Source organism: Excalfactoria chinensis, chromosome 7 (assembly GCF_039878825.1).
Source record: "Excalfactoria chinensis isolate bCotChi1 chromosome 7, bCotChi1.hap2, whole genome shotgun sequence".
Taxonomy (NCBI): domain Eukaryota; kingdom Metazoa; phylum Chordata; class Aves; order Galliformes; family Phasianidae; genus Excalfactoria; species Excalfactoria chinensis.
The window spans coordinates 15,027,837-15,040,038 of NC_092831.1; the positions used below are offsets into that span (position 1 = coordinate 15,027,837).

The 12,202-nt window shown below is 33.9% G+C and overlaps 1 protein-coding gene across 2 annotated transcripts in view; it reads right to left on the minus strand.

Moving 5' to 3' along the window:
- Window positions 1-12,202, minus strand: part of KCNH7 (potassium voltage-gated channel subfamily H member 7) — a 193,292-nt gene that overhangs the window by 27,069 nt on the left and 154,021 nt on the right. For both annotated transcript variants that reach the window (XM_072341360.1, XM_072341359.1), the window contains 2 exons: window positions 10,795-11,194; window positions 7,994-8,193 (listed from right to left, as the gene is read on the minus strand). In XM_072341360.1, the coding sequence (XP_072197461.1) occupies window positions 7,994-8,193; window positions 10,795-11,194 (600 nt within the window). The remainder of the gene's footprint in view (window positions 1-7,993; window positions 8,194-10,794; window positions 11,195-12,202) is intronic.

Genomic DNA, 12,202 nt, shown 5'->3' on the forward strand with positions numbered 1-12,202 from the left:
TAAATATGATGAAAAAGTTCCTACCCCATTGAGCTTAAACTCTAAAACATTCGTTTACACCAGAGAAGAATCAAATTTACTTTTTAATATCACTGCATTCAAATGCCTGGAAGGTAGAGAGGTGCACAAATAACACTGATTTTCTGTGGAGTTTTGGAGATTACTAACACAACATTGGAAAAGCAAGAAAGAAGCTGATTTGAAGATAAATTTCTAAAACATTTCTATATCCTACATTACAAAAGGAGCTTACCATGTTGCTCACATTGTATGCAGTGAGGTACTTAATCCAAGTCCAGTAGATGTTACAATACAGAATAAGATATTTCCAATCTAAATCTTATATTGTGCAGTATATGCAACATCTTGTCATACAGGCTCTGTGTACATTTCCAGTATTCAGAGTTCAATTATTTCGACAAAATATTTGTTATTCACCAATTTTTGGCTGATGCTAAGAGGGTATTATATGATTCTCACCAACAGCTTTATGTAGAAGAGCAATTCGACTGAAAATCATGTTCTTACATTGAGGGAAATCAACATCAAAATATTTTATGTATACATATTGTCAATTCTAAATATTAGAAAATACATTCTTCAAAATTTTGAGATTATATTAAACATGATAAAAATCTAAATACAGTATTTCCAGTATTTTATTTGTTGTGAGTTTTCTGAGTTTTGTAAACACTCTTGTCGTACTCCAATACATCATGAAAACGTTAAAAAACACTTTTCTAAAAAATGAAAGACAGAAAAGTTTTGAAATCATATAAATGCAGGACTAGGTAATACAAAAATACGAGTTTGAAATTTTGAAAGTTGTAAAGCTAGGAATTGCTCCTTAAGTAGCATTATTCTCAATGATAAATCCAAAGTTCATATATTATTTTAATAGAAAATTATTCAAGATTATGTTTCCATTGCTCCATTCTTTCCTGCCATGTTTCTACTGTTACACTATCTCCTAAATTTCATCGTGCCCTGAAAATATTAGATTCTCATGATAAGAATTAATGCTTAACTGAATATACACAGATCTTCTAAAGAAGAAACTTAACAAAGCAGAAAATAATCTTCAACCCTACCCCCCAAAGGAGGCAGGAGAACGAAAAAGAGGAAAAAAGTGATTATGATGCTATGATCCCAGGCTCCAATTGTTCCTTCTTGATAGTTGTCAAGTCCACGTTCGTCTCTTCCTGTATGGATTAAAACTTATTCCATGTCAAATAACATCTGTTTATCTATTTTGCATGCTTGTGAAGAAGGAAAGTGTCATTGACAGAGAAATAAAACATTTTATATGTAATTTGGGGTTGAAAATTAGTGTGTAGAATATGTCATTCATATTACCTTGAGGAATGTGGTCTTTTAAAAGTGGGGAGGGAATCCAGCTGCATCAGCTACTCTTTTTCAAGATGACAGTGAAATGTTACTCATACCAGTATCAGACATATTTGCAGCAACAGAATTGGTGACACCTACATGTCCTAACCTCAGACAACTGGAAATGTTGGGGACAATTATACCTTTGTTATATTTGGGTAAGAGATAAAATTATTGACAAAAAGTTTTTCTCTACTCAGTTCTGAAACAGGTGTTGACATCTGTCCCGCATTAAATATTCAGACGGCACCAAAGCAGAAGCCAATCAGAGCATTAGTTATGATACTCATCATTAAACACCAAAATATCACCAATATATTATGTGTATACATACTGACAACTCTAAATATTAGAAAATCATTGAAACATTCTTCAAAATTGTGAGATTATATTAAAAAGGGTAAAAATCTAAATACAGTATTTGAAGTATTTTTATTTGCTGTGTTTTCTAAGTCTTTAAATATGCTTAAGTCATACTCTAAGGTGACAAGAAAAAAGAAAAGATAGACTTTTCTAAAAGTTAAAAGGTAGAAAAATCTTGAAATCATATCATATCATAATCAGCAGGAGTAGGTGATACAAAAATATGAGCTTCAAATTTTGAAAGTTGTAAAGCTAGGAATTGCTCCTTAAGTAGCATTATTCTCAATGATATATCCAAAGTTCATAAATTATTTAAATAAAAAAATATAAGGTATCTAAGTATATAAAAACAGAATTACAGAATGTTTGATTTTGGAGTAAATCTCTGGAGACCAGGTAGTCCAACTTCCCTGCTGAAGCAGGGCTGTCTATGACAGGTTAACCAGAACTGTGTCCCAACAGCTTCTGCATATACCTAAGGAGGGAGACTCCAAAACACCTTTTGGAGCACCTGCCAGTGCTCCGTCACCCTCACAATGAAATAAATTGCTTCCTGATGCTCAGACTAAAACTCTTGTGTCCTAGTTTGTGCCTAGTGCCTCTTGTCCTTGCATCACTGAAAGGAACCTGGCTCCAATTTCTTCTCATCCTCCCATTAGGTATTTAAACAAACAAGTCTCCCCTGAGACTTCTCTTCTCTAGGCTGAACAATGACAGCTGTCTCAGTCTTTCCTAATATAGGAGATGGTCCAGTCCTGCAGTCCAATAGTCAAAGATATTCCTTGAATATTGTCTTCTGATGACATCCTTTTTTCTATGCTGAGATCTAGGTGGAATCAAATATTAAATTCCAGGCAGCGGGTGAAGAGAGCAAGAAAGAAAAAGAATTGTTGTGGGTCTGTTTAGTGCCTGCTGAAATTCACTTTAGCTAAGCTTTTCTTGTCCTAGAATCAAAGCCAGATTTGTTTACAAATGGGCAAGTATTGAGCAGATAGAGGAAAAGATAAAGGTAGGATCTCAAGTTTGGTTGACAATTTAAACTGGAATAAACTGAATTATGAGTAGTGCAAAATTTAATTCTGTCACAAAGGCTGGACTTTAAGATTTTTAATAACAGCTCCATCTAGGTTAAACTTTTCTGTAATTCAGCCTATCTGTATTTTTAGAAAGAATTATTTATGTCATAGCTAATTAACAAAATTAACTATTTATGTATGCGGGGGGCTGAAATATTTCCAAGGGCTTTCCACCATTTATAAGAGAATAAATAAGGTCTCCCACATGGAGTAAGAACCATTTCTGATGCTTCTCATACTTTGAACCAGAAAATTTTGCAGTTGGATTTTTTTTATTTATTTTATTTTATTTTTTTTTAATGGGATATGGAGAAGGTCCTTAGAACAACTGAGAGAAAAAAGGAACAGTTGCAATGATGAACTAATTAACCTTTCAATGAGGTTTGATGTTTGACAACCTTACCCAGAACTAGGATCTTCTGCTTTTGGTCATTGTAATGAAGCAGATCTGTGTGACAATTTTATGTTGAAGTTACTGGAGTTGCAGTGGATCATTCTTCTTCAATAATCTTATCAAAATTTAGAATAGTCTGAAAGGTGATCTCTAAAATGTTACATGGCTGGGTGAAGAGGACAGAAAATGACTTCAGCTTCTCCAATAGCTGACTCTTTTATCAACTGAAAAATTTAAGGGCTATAGAAGATGGAAGTTGATCAAATCTATTTCCAAAGATACAATTTTAGTTGGAAAATTGTTAATTCTTCTTGTTTGAGACCTTAGACCATAAAATACTATCCAGTGAGAATCTGATAAATGATTGACATTTTTAAAACTTATTTTCTATATGAAGTGTTCTTCTCAGAGCTTGATTAAATATGAGCATTTAAGATTTTGCGTTTGTTTTTGTTTTTTAAGTAGTCTTGCAATAGAAGATGAAGGATCAGTTTTACAGCTGTAACTAAGGTACTTTCTTTTGATAGGCTTATATGTCTTACGATTTCTACTGTGACACATAGGCAAATAACAGTACCACTTTTCACTGTAATTACATATTCTCTCTGTGTAACCAATTACAACTGTTGTTTTTTTTGTTTGTTTGTTTGTTTGTTTGTTTTCCAAAAAAATTCTAATTGGAAGGAACGCCTTGCTATTTTAACAATTTTAATCTACTCTCCCATATGTTCGTTTGAAACATATTGCTGGCAGTAGTTGTATTGGTAGACTTTTTTTTGTTACAAAAAGTGATCACAGGAGGAAAAGCAGGAGTAACAAGAGTAGTCGTGTCATCCAAGGCACAATATCCGATTTCTTACAAAAGAAGCTTTGCCAACAGAATTACAAACCTGCCTTTATTTGATACTAGCATTGTTGGTTGTAAATTTTCAAAATAGGTTTGTACTCTACTGTACTTGTGTGTTTGCTGAAGCCAAGGCTAATTGCAAGTGTGAAACAAATTGTTTGCCACAATGATTTCCAGAGAAGGTTCCATAAATTTAGACATAAAAAATGCTGACTTGCTCTCTCGTTTCACAGTACCAAAGCCCAAAATAAAGATGTAGTTGTTTGGCATTCAAAATTTTAATTAACTTGCATTTGGCTAAACACTTTCTGTACTTGTCCCAATTATTTGCTTCTTTGAACTCTTTTTGTAGAGATAAAATAAACAATTAAAGCTATTCTGATGCACAGAAGATCCATGGAAAGAAAGGTGGAGTTTATAAAAATTGCATGCATAACTTAAAAAAGGATCTCAAACACTATATATGTTATCTTTCTACAGTAAGCATCACAGGCATGCTATTATCAGTGCTGGACTGATAACACTGGAATGAAGTGGGCAATTGAAGGCAAAGAGAGTTTAGGAAAAACAGAACAGGATAGTCTAAAGAAATGAAAGCAATATCTTGAAATCTTTAGGACTGGTGAGGTCTTTCATGAAAGAATACATACACTGTAAATAAATTTTCTTGGAATTTAACTTTGTCAGTGTATATCACAGAGTTATGATTTAAATTATGCTTATTCCATAGACTAAAGATTTTTATCCAGATTAAAATAAATCCCAAATCCTGTTTATCCAGTCCATGCATAATTATGTGGAACTGTTTTTGTCAAAATACATTATGCAATGAAACATAATAAAAGAGATGTAGAAATGAAGTAGAGGGAAATAAATGTACAAATAAAGAATGTTCTTGGGATATTTTAACAGCAAAATTTTAAAGCTACTTTTCAGTCCAGTCATTTCAAATGAGCAAAAAAATCTTCTCATATTCAGTGTAAAGTGTAAGACTTTGTTTGAGAAAGCAAGTTAATTTGGTCTTAACACAGTATTATTGCTGAGTTTAAAAGTTTGTTGTTTTTTTTCCCCACATTTCCTGACTTCTTAATTATATCACTGATGATAATTAAAAGCATCTTTTGAAATATATTTTCTCATACTATTTATATATATGTATGTGTATGTGTATACATTGCCTGTACATATATATATAATGTAAATTATTCATGCATTTCATATTTCAAAGGAGAAAGATGATCGAGATTTCTAATTTTATTCAGTTTTCAGTAATGAAATGAAAAAGAAAGATTGGATCAAATTCTGCCTTCAGATATTTGCAAAAAACTCCCAGTAAATAACAACAGGAGTCAAACACATTTGTCTGAGGACAGTATTAGCCTTTTGGTGTGTAAATGCAAATATTTCATGCAAAATTAATTTCTCAATACCACATGCAAGTCCATTCTTATGCACATGGCTTATAGCCGAAAAAACTTCATTGATGCTTGCGCTAACATGCATATATGGTTGGAACTAAGAGCATTCACACAAAGGAAAATGCAGAATGATCAGCATGGCAACTGTCAGAGTGACATTCCTACAGAGCAACTATCTAATGCAAACCAATATGCACATGACCTTTTTTGGGCAGAAAAGCATGATTTGAGTTGTGGGGTAAAACAGTGATTAGTAGATGTGGTTAGATTAGCATTTCTTAATGTCTGATTTTTAGTAGCCATTTTGCCCCACATCTGATTCTACTTTGATTATTTTCCTTCACTATCTACCCCTTCATCATGCAAAAATAAAATAAAATAAAATTAAAATTAAAATTACAATTAAAATTAGAAAGCACTGAACAAGCTCTAAACCCAACAGATAACATGGATATTCTCCACACTTTATACTGGAATTAAATTTGACATAAATACCTCCTGCTCTTACCAGTGGGTGGTGTTATTCCATGTATTTAGGTATGAAGCAGACAGGAAAGAGATAAATCTTTCATAAGTACAATATAAATTAGACAGTTCTCACATTATCCTTGCACTAAGTTTAGCATATTCAAACTCACATTTTATGAAAATTAAGTGATTACAATAAAACTTGAGGGATAGAACTGTGAACTGAAAAAGAGATATAACAATACCAGATAAAATAATCTTGATTTTTTCTTCATGTTTTATTTAAGACAAAGCCTCCATATTGCCTCATAATCACACTGCAGAATACAAGCTGTTAAATCCATTTAGTTACTATTTCGTGTTAATTACAAATCCAAGATTAGTTCCAATACACCAGTTCCTGAATTATGAAAAGAAACTATTTCATGTAAAACAGGTGTTCTTTGTACAACCATTAGTGGTAATAAATTAATTAAGACATACGTGATTTTGTAATATCTTCAGAAATAATTCAGTGAATTATAAAACAGTGAATTACTTTAGGCTTTGGCTGCACCCACCCACAGATTAAGGGCCTTATCCTGCTGAGTATCCCACACTCCCATTGCCATCAGAGGGAATTAGGACCATTCAGTGCCATGTAGGATGAAGCTACTGATGATGCCTTCCACTGCAGTAATCCCCAGCTGAGGTTTATACACATATCCTTGTACTGTACTGGGTATAATATCCCTCTGTGGAGGAACACTTCCGGAAGTGGAAGGTGAAGCCTAATATATAAGCTGTTGTCTTACTTTTGAGATCTGCTTTACTTAATGGTAACCATAACATCAGGCTGTCATTGATTCAACTTTATAAAAGCTTTTAATTGAGACTGTTGTTCCTGCTTACAGAGTACAAGTGTACTATTGACAGTCCTACTCACACATGTACCTATAGTTGCCACATGGGAGCTGTTTGATTTTATGCACAAATTTTGGAAGTTGAATTCTGGTTAATTTGTTATCAGAATTTATAGTATTTTCTTGTTCTTGCCAATGTTTTGGATAGCTCTGCAAAGTGTTTAATCTATAACTTAGAATTCCTCTGGAAAGTATCCCTCTAGAGACACAGATCCATTGAGCATTAAGATGCTCAGTCCTTTCAATGTCTTCAAACCGAAGTCAACTTTTCCAAAAAACAAAACAAAAAACCAAGCAAAATAACAAAATAAATAAATAAACCAAAACCCAGCAGCTGTCTTCATAAAAGAAGCTATCAATATAGATGCTTACTTTGCTCATTACAAAAATGTTACTGCTTTTTAGCTGACCACATAATACCTTTTCATATAAAGACTATTTACAGTTTTTTTTTATTTTAAAACAATACCTAAGATCAAACCTCAAGAACAGTTACCTTGCCAGTACCTAGAACTGACACTCTGGGCTGATGAATATTCAGTAGTAATGTGTGGAGTTTTTGTACAGAATTAGGTGGTTGTGAATGCAAACAAGCTATTTGGACTACCATATGATTAGAGTATTTCCCTCCTCCAAGGAGCACTTGATCTATCTGCCTGCTCCTCTCTTCCACCCACCAACAATCTACCGGATCTAAACTACATGATAGGTAGGGTTTTGAAAAAGAGTTGGTGGCTGCAGGCTTTACACAAGAGTCATTCGGTAGATACCAACAGAGTATTCTTTGATACAGAAAGCGGAAAATCACCAAAGAATGAATTCCTGGAACAGTTATGTCTGAAACAAGCCCACCCATGGTATTTCTTGTCTTAAGCTTTTAATAGTTACCTGCAATTTTCACGTTTCTCTATGAACAATGAGAGTTCAGATTTCTGCTACAGCTTATAATGGTCTAGGCACCTAAATGTTCTGATACCAAATTTGTTATGGTTTGATTTTCAATAATTGCTATATATTCACTGTCTTAAATTTATAGTGATAAATCTTGTGAATACTGAAGACTCTCAATCATTTTCTAAATTCATATTCATTTTTCTATTCCACAGAATCTATGCCTGAAAAACAATAGAACATACCATGTTCATGTCAATGCCATTGGTGTATGTCCACGCATGCTGGAAGTATTCCTCAAGTCGCTGCCGCAGAGGATTAGGGATTTGATGAAAGCGTATAAACTCCTTTACTCGCAACATCTGCATGTGATATCGTGCAGTTCCTGAATAGAGTCTTTGGATTATTGCAGATACGTTTCCAAAAATACTCGCATACATTAATGCTAGATTAAAAAGAAACAAAATGTGCTTAAGTCCTATCATTCAGTTTTGCAGGTGATGCAACAGTTCTTATAGTGTATTTTGTATACAGAACAGCTCAGGTGAGACTTGATGGGGATTTGATGTACTTGAACCTTTTTATTTATTTGATTATATCAGTACCAACTCTGCAGAAGGTCAAATATGGAATGGTAAACAAGTTGGAAATATTTATCTTTAGAGATCTGTAGCCCTGAACTTGCAATTTAGGTTCATCAAATTTTACACACTCTGGAAGAACTAAAGATTAGGAACTAAAATTAAGTACAAAGAACAAAAGGCAGAGGTAAGATGCTACACATAAATTTATAGTTCAGGTTTTAAATCAACAAATAAGATAAAACTATGGCTATCTGAAAAATGATGGTCTAAATCTACTGGAAATACAGTTCTTCATATAGGATTCGCTTACAGACACTCATATGCTGATATATAACACTGGGATAATAGCTTTTATTACAGATTCTGAGTAGTAGCAACTTTTAACCTGAGTGCAACTGATTAGACTAAAGGACTTAGTTTCAGATGATTGAAATGATGATTATTCTCAATTTAAAATGACCGAGGCTGGAATGTACTATTGCACCCAGTGATGCATTAAAAAACTATACTTGAATTCAAGTAAATAGTATGAAGACATTTAGAGTTTTTCTGGATGTGCAAAATAAGGATTTCAATTTTAATAATTAATTGAAGCTTTGCATCTAATTCTTCAAGCAACTTGTATCACAAGAGGTACTAGGATATTTTTATGCAATTCACTTACCTTCCCTAAACTTTTTTTTTCCTCTTATTCAAGTACATTTCATAAAAATGTGAAAAAAAGAGGATATTATATCACCATATCACCAATAGGAGTTTTTATTTATTTATTTATTTATTTATTTTCCTTAGAAGAGCCTACTATTTCTTATATGTGCTGGAAAAAAGATTCAGCAAATTATCTTCCTTTAATGCTTTATATGCAACTTTATTCAACTATTAAACTCCAGTGAAAAACACAAAGGTCCTGAATAAATCAAATTCACTTATTTATAAGCTATGAAAAATGAAGTCCTGGCATTCTAAAAAGTATGTTTATTTCTTTAAAAATATGACTACATTAGCTCTGAATATCTGCCATCCAAAATCTGGAAAGAAAACTCTCTACCTCCAATGTGGTGTTAGAAAGCAACATTCCTACATTCTCATGATATGTACTGAGTGACTTCATAAATCAAGTGCATGCTCTCAGAGTTCAGGTTCTACATTTAAGCAATTAAGACGTATATGTGCAATACACTGTCATACACATTCATCCTTTTCCATGAACACATTAATATATGCTAATGTCATCCCTCTGCGCAGGTGCAGTTGCTTCTGTGGTGGTCATATGAGCTCCTGTTTCCTCTCCTTTATTCTTCCTTCACAGAATCACAGAATTATCAAGGTTGGAAAAGACCTAGAAGATCATCCAGTCCAACCATCACCAATACTTCCCAGCTAAATCATATCCCTCAACACAACATCCAAACATTTCTTGAACACCCCCATGGTTGGTGACTCCACCGCCTCCCTGGGCAGTGCATTCCAGTGCCTGACTACCCTTTCCGAGAAGTAATATTTCCTAATGTCCAGCCCGAATCTCCCCTGGGGCAATTTGAAACCATTGCCTCTAGTTCTATCACTGTCTACATGAGAGAAAAGGCTGACCCCTAACTCACTACAACCTCCCTTCAGGAAGTTATAGAGAGCAATAAGGTCTCCCCTGAGCCTCCTCTTCTCCAGGCTGAACAATCCCAGCTCCCTCAGCCGCTCCTCATAAGGCCTGTGCTCCAGACCCCTCACCAGCTTCGTAGTCCTCCTCTGAATGCGTTCCAGGGCCTCAATGTCTTTCTTGCAGTGAGGGGCCCAAAACTGAACACAGTACTCAAGGTGCAGCCTCACCAGTGCTGAGTACAGGGGGACAATTACCTCCCTGTTCCTGCTAGTAACACTGTTTTTGATGTAAGCCAGGATGCCACTGGCCTTCTTGGCCACTCAGGCACACTGTCGGCTCACGTCATTCATTGACCTTCAATCCAATCAACAAAATAGATTAACTGACCATTTGGTTATCTGGACATCAGAAACACAGAATGTTCAATATAGATAGACTGTAATGCTTACATTGCTTATTACACTGATTTAGCCAGTGTTCTAAGCAAGAGCAGTTACTTGGGCATATGGATTTTCACTGGATGTACTACATATTCTTGGAAATATCATGCCAGTATGCTAAAACTAAAAATATGTTTCTAGTAGAAGGAATATTTAAAAATACTTAGGTACTCGTAGACCTTAAAAAACTGTTGGTTTTGTCTAATATCCATTTTAATATGGTCCAACATCACCTAAGAAACATAGATACCTCATAATTCCCTAAACTTTGTTGTGACAACACATTTTAACATAAAACCATTGATTTCTTTATGAATTTGCCCTTCTAGCTGCATTAGTAAAATCTTATTAGCTCAGATTTTAAGTTATTTATTCAAATACCAAGGGGAAAAATTATCCAAAAATAATAAGATAAAACTACTTACAGCCAATCAACATGACACAGATGGAAAAGATTTTCTCTGAGTTGGTGTTTGGAGAAACATTTCCAAATCCTACACTTGTGAGACTGCTGAATGTAAAATAAAGTGCTGTAACATATTTGTCCTTGATGGATGGTCCAGAACTTGCATCACTCTTATTGTAGTGTTTTCCTAATTGCTCTCCTAAAGAATCCAGCCAGCCAATCTTATGAGCCAAGTAAGGTCTTTCTACATTTCCAATGGCATACCAAATACAAGCAAGCCAGTGTGCAATTAGTGCAAAAATGCACATAAGGAGCATCAGAACTGCAGCACCATATTCTGAGTATCTGTCCAATTTCCGTGCTACCCTCACCAAACGCAGCAGTCTAGCTGTCTTCAGAAGACCTATTAGTGTTGTTGTCTGTAAAAATAAAAGATAAACAGAAAATGATTTTTTTTTTTGTTAGCAAATTTACTCTCAATTAGGCAGCATGAATAAACCAGAAGAAATTCCATTATTTTGGGGAAGTAAGTAGCAGAGTAACCATTTCAAATTTAAACTATAAAAATTATTACAAAATCAGTGAAGAAAACAATAAGCAGTGCATATTTTAAATGAAGATATATCGACCATTGTCATTATCTGCTGAATACTCTTTCATTTTGAATATTATTCTTTATCTGCTATGTGTGATAATGAGAGATGCCAAAAAAATGAAGAAACTGGCAGCTGAATTAAAATCCATTGATTGATTAAAAAGGAAGTAGAAATCATCTCTTGACACCATAACCTTTCTTCTAGACATTTTCTTATCAAGTATGCACCTTGAAAACTTTTTTGGCTGCTGGGACACGTTAACAAGTAAAATCAACTTTTAACTGTCTATGTTTCTGAGTAAATAAGCAAGAGGATAATGTACAGTAAAGCTGGGTAACAAATCAGGGAGAATTTCTATTAAACAAAGCTGTTTAATTGATTGTGACCTCAATAGTCTGAGAAACTGTGTATCTTTTCAAAAAGCTATTCCTAAGTTAAGCTTCAGTGTGCAAATACTGCTATTAGGGTAATTTTTTTTGGAAGTTAGATCAGGCTTTACTAATTATAATTCCTTAATGATGAGAGTAAATTTTAAAAAAGCTGGCATTTGTTCTAGCAGTGTAGTTGAAACCATTTTATTACTGACATAGTCATATCTTGACAACTATGTAAGATGCAACATTTTCTTACGCTGCATTGTAAAAATATGTGTAAGTAGACTGTGAATTTCAACAATTTTCCACACTATCCTTAAGACAAGACTTGCTAATATTATGCATCCTTAGTGTCAAACTCATGCTTAGATACTGCATCCATGTGAGCTCTGAGATAATAATTATAATATTATAATTTATAATAAGTGAATTCCAAGTTATTGTGAACTCCAGTTGT